At 37.7% G+C, this 5230-nt stretch overlaps 1 protein-coding gene across 2 annotated transcripts in view; it reads left to right on the top strand.

Annotated features, from left to right (window-relative positions):
• Positions 1–264: 264 nt before the first annotated feature.
• The window catches only part of ZNF461 (zinc finger protein 461), a 37509-nt gene continuing 32543 nt past the window's right edge, over positions 265–5230 (top strand). The window contains exons 1-2 of one of the 2 annotated variants that reach the window (XM_077773752.1): positions 265–484; positions 2376–2467. In XM_077773752.1, coding sequence (XP_077629878.1) covers positions 2459–2467 — 9 coding nt within the window. In that variant the 5' untranslated portion in view covers positions 265–484; positions 2376–2458. Of the gene's footprint in view, positions 513–2375; positions 2468–5230 lie in introns of both variants that reach the window. The other variant, XM_077773753.1, reaches the window with a different exon arrangement.

Genomic DNA, 5230 nt, shown 5'->3' with positions numbered 1-5230 from the left:
CAACACATCTCGCACGGCCACCTTACAGAGGAAGGCCGGATCCCTCCGCACCACACAACCACAATCCTCTCAAACCACTGCACGTGCGCGTCCACGTTGAGGGGGTAGGGACAGCCACAGTGCCAGGCCTGAAATCCGCCCTCAGAGGAATCGAGGTCCGGAATTCAGACCCAAAATTCGAGTCTGAACCTTGGAAACATGGAGGTTGTGACATCCCTAGAGGCCCGAACGAAGCTGCGCAGGTGCATTCCGAAGCCCGGGGGAAGATTTACCTGGTTCAGCTCCGAGGGTTTTTCCTTTCGGACTACGTTTCCCAGAAGACACTGCGACCAAAGCTACTTCCGGTAGAACATCGGCAGAAGGGTCGGCCGCTGAGGCCGGTAAGGCGGCTACCCCACCAGTGTAGTGTGTTGGGCGAGGCTCGCAACCTCGCCTGGAATGCGAATCAGAATTTGGACCAGAGGCCTTCCTGAGGATGCTGAAGGTGAGGAATCCTGGAGCTCCAGGGTTTGGTAAGAGGAGTGTCTGGAGTGTTCGGTCTCTTAAGTGTAGGAGCTGCCCTAGGGTGATAGATTGGGTTGTTGTGAGTGCGTGAAGGAAACTGTAAGAGTTTGTGTTCGGACTAAGTGTATTTGGCAGTTTGTTGTGACAGCGACTGGATTCGGGATCGTGCTTTCGTGGCAGTGTAATGGTCTGCACGACCATTTGTGTGAATGGAGTTTGTATGTGATTGTGACAATGATTGCGAATGGTTATTTGTGTAAGCCCCAAAGACTTGCATAAAAGAAGAAAAGCACAATTCCACAAACCGTTACGCCCAGGATCACATAATCAGGCAGTTAGGGAGACATTCCAGAAGTCACTTGTAGATTCATACAACACAAAGCCAAAGTCACATTATCCAACTCACATTTATCATCATCACACAGCCTCGGACAAAGCCACATGTATAGTAAAACAAAACAAGACAAAACAACTCCTCCCCAACTACAAACTGCCCTCATACTCACTTAGCCCTTATTCCCAACACTTATCTGAAGAGCTCACACACATCACCAAGTATCATAGAAACATAGTTACCATGGACACAGACAACGTCTACTACACATCACACTCAAGGTCACAAATTTTGAGCTTCTAGAAAGGCTTGGTTAGGGGCTCAGGCATTAATTAGAGCATGCAACTCCTGATCTCTGGGTTGTGAGTTCCAGCCCCATGTTGGGTGTGGAGATTATTTGCGAAAGGCCTGGTGTCTCCTAGTTCTTCTCGACTCTCTACCTCAGTACTTCCGTCATTCGCCTTAGAAACACCTAGAGTAGCACTATTGCACATCCAAAACCAGTGTCTAAGATTATTTATTAGGTCCTGTTTCTTTTGTTATGTTACTTAATTTAAAGTAAAAGTTATCTGTAATTCTTCAACCACTCTGAACATTTTATTACAAATGCTTTCACCTTTGTTATGTGCATACATGAATGCTTATGTATGTATGTATTTCCCCCCCAAAGATTAGACTACAGTACACATTGTTTTGTAATTCTTTATTACAAGATATTTACATCTTTTTGTCTGTACACAGGAATAAATTTCAGAAGATTTTCCAGGATGCTTCCCTGTGTGATTTTTTTTTAAAGAGGAGTTTTTTTTTTTTAAGTTTATTTTGAGAGAGAGAGAGTTGGGGTGGGGGAAGAGATGGGGAAGAGGGACAGAGAATCCCAAGCAGGCTCCTCACAAGCAGTGCAGAGCCCAACGCAGGGGTGGAACTTGAAAACCCGTGAGATCATGACCTGAGCTGAAACCAAGAGTGGGATGCTTAACTGACAGCCCCTCAGGTGTCTCCAGGTGTGATTTTTTAATTCTCACCAGTGCTTCTAACTAAAATCTCCAGTATTTATTTTGTTCTGGGAATTTTTGTTCTATTTATTTTTTCTTTTCCATCTGTGTACCATCAGTCTCTATTTTTGAAATTCTTGTGAGATATTCATTAGGTGTTTTGGATCATTTTCTGTTTCCCTGATCTTTGTGTAATGTCCACTTCCTTTATCTTTTTCCTCTTAATTCAGTGAAGATCTTGTCAGGATAGTCTGAACAGGTTGGTAGGGTCCCTTTTATCAAAGGGTTGGGACACTGGTCTGCCTTTCTAAATCTTTCTTACTAAAAAACCTGGGCCTAGTCTTTCTTTCCTGTTATACCTAGCTTCTCTCCTTGTTTTGAGTAAGGTTGGGATTTGTCCAATTTCTCAGTTGTATGTCTGTATGGGGATTGGGCATAGGAGACATGTAGGGGGAAGAAAAATGTCATTCTACATTAGCACTTAGGGAGCTAAGAGGCAAGACCATCTGATGTCTTTTTTTTTTTAAACCCCTTTCATCCAGCAATACTTTCTCTGGATTGTGAGTTTCTTCTAAAGTGGAACTAAGAAGAGGACTAATAAATATATTGAATTCTATAAAAAGCCATGGCCCATGTAAGTTGGTGTTTTTTTTTTTGTTGTTGTTGTTGTTGTTGCTGTTCCTAATTGATGTAGTCTTTTTTTTCTACAGTCATAGGAATATTAGCATTCTTTATCCTGATATTGTTGCCTAACTGATTATCATACAATAACTTACTGGTGAGTAAGTGTTGATTTCAAAAATTCAAAGTCTTCCTGTTTTGCTCCTCTCCTTTCTAACCAGTGTTCTTATACTCATTGAGCAAATCATTTTTCATTTCCCAAATGCTCAGTCTTCTGCTAGGGGAAGGAGAGAACAGAAGTAGTATTCTTTTGGTAGAAATATGTTTTTCTTGTTAGAACTTTGGTTTGATGAGGTGATCTAACAAATATTTATTAAGTACCTACTATGTAACAGGCACTCTTCTAGGTAATATGAATAAATCAGTGGGGGGAAAAATCAGATACCTACAAATTATCCCTTGTGAAACTTAACTTGTAGTGAGAGAGGAAAAAAATAATTTATGTAATATCAGACTTAGGATTTAAGGCGCGCGCACACACACACACACACACACACACACACACACATAGTGTATATATGTAATGAGCAAAATAATTACAAGATAAAATAAAGACCAAAAAACAAATATATGTCCTATCAATAAATATATATGATTTTTAATTCAACTATTAAAAAAAAAGGCCTTTAGATTGAGTCTCAAAAACTTAACTCTCTGCATTAGACACTTAATATATGTGCTGCCGAAGCGAGCACTGCATTAGACACTTAAGTGATTCAGAAAATTTAATGAAAGGATAAAGTATACCAGATAAATGGAAAACAAAAACAGACAAAAATTCAGGCCACATCACACTATTAAATATGGCAGAGAAGGACACTATATTATTCTAAGGTATATATTTCAAAATGAAGACAAAATAGTTATAAATACACATGTATCAAATAATATACCATCAACTTTTGTTGAGCAAATAGGAAAGCAGATAGAAGAAGAAAGTGGTGCAGGATACTAATTAACTCTTTCTTTCAGTCAAAATCAGACCAAGTGGACACATTTTGTAAGGATGAAATACTCCATCAAACCTACCTTTTTGATAGAAATTTTTAATGTTTTTTAAATTTATTTCTGAGAGAGAGAGAGATTGACAGCGTGAGCAGAGGAGGGTCAGAGAGAGAGGGAGATACAGAATCTGAAACAGGCTCCAGGCTTTGAGCTAGCTGTAAGCACAGAGCCTGACGTGGGGCTCGAACCCACGAACCATGAGATCATGACCTGAGCTGAAGTCGGATGCTTCACGGACTGAGCCACCCAGGTGTCCCAAATCTACCTTTTTAGTATATATTCAATTCTATATCCTACTAATGATGAATATGCATTCTTCTCAAGTCTCTATAGACTATTCAGAAAAAAATGACAAAATATTACGCCACACTAAAGTCCAAATAAGTAGAAATGATAAACTATGTTCTTTGAACACAAATGCAGCTAAGATTTAATAATAAAATCAGAAAAATAAAGTTACTCTTAGCAGCAATTTCTGAAATCTATCTCAATAACTCCTGGATCAAAGAAGACATAATCTGAAAGTAAAGAATTTCTAGTACTCAGTGATAGCACTATATTTTGGAACCCATGGGATTTAGTTTAAGACTCTAAGGGAAAAGTTATAGCTTTAAATTCTTCTAACAAAAATAATGAAAATATAAAAATTGAAAGGAAGTAGTAGGACATATGAAGGGAATTTATAAAAATAAAAATTATATCTGTTAGAACACAGGAAAGACATCATTAATAAGATAAGACAAATCTCAAATTAGGAAAGAAAAGAAAGCACAATATAAAAAATTTTAAACGGAAAATCCACAGAAACAAAAGAATTAAAAAGAACTGAAAAAAATACTTTATTGGATTATTTACAAATGCATTTTATTTATCCACATATATACTGTTTTCAATTGCTCTCACTTCTTGAGATCTGAATTTCTGTTTGATGTTTCTTTTTATTTTTAATTTTAAATTTTATTATTATTTTTTAACATTTGTTGATTTTTTGAGAGACAGAAAGAGACAGTGAGAGCCGGGGAGGGCCAAAGAGAGGGAGACGCAGAATCTGAAGCAGGCTCCAGGCTCTGAGCTGTCAGCACAGAGCCTGATGCGGGGCTCCAACCCACAAACTGTGAGACCATGACCTGAGCCAAAGTCAAACAATAAGCTGACTAAACCACACAGCCACCCCTATGTAATTTCTTTTTAGCTTCAAAATCTTCCTTCAGCATTTCCTATAGTTTGTATTTTCTGATGATAAAATGTCTTTGTTCTATGTTAATTTACAAAATAAGTCAAAAAATGCATCTTCTTCTATTTTCCAGAAGAAGTTTTTGAATTCTGTTATTTCTTCCTGAATTATCTGATAGAATTAAACAACCAATGCATCTTTGGTAGGTTAGGTTGCTATTTAATTGATTACAGATCTTATTCTTTCCTTCTTTGTGCATACTTTATGCTGAATTTTCTCTTCTTTTTCTAGCTCAGAATTCTGTTTTTTCTTTTACTGATGGGCCACTTAGAATAGTCTTCTTTAACTTCCAAATTTCAGGGGACTTTTTAGATCTTTCTGAATTCGGAATTCAGATCTTTCTGAATTTCTTTTTGAATTCATTTAAGTCATAATTTAATTCTGTTGTGGTCAGAGAATATACTCTGGAATATCAATCCTTTTAAATTTATTGAAACTTGTTTTATGGTCCAAAATGTGGACTGTCTTGGTCATTGT

The sequence above is a fragment of the Crocuta crocuta genome, unplaced genomic scaffold (assembly GCF_008692635.1).
Source record: "Crocuta crocuta isolate KB4526 unplaced genomic scaffold, BGI_CrCroc_1.0 scaffold267, whole genome shotgun sequence".
Classification (NCBI taxonomy): domain Eukaryota; kingdom Metazoa; phylum Chordata; class Mammalia; order Carnivora; family Hyaenidae; genus Crocuta; species Crocuta crocuta.
The sequence above is the reverse complement of the archived record's forward strand: the minus strand, read 5'-3'. Positions and strand labels throughout refer to the sequence as shown.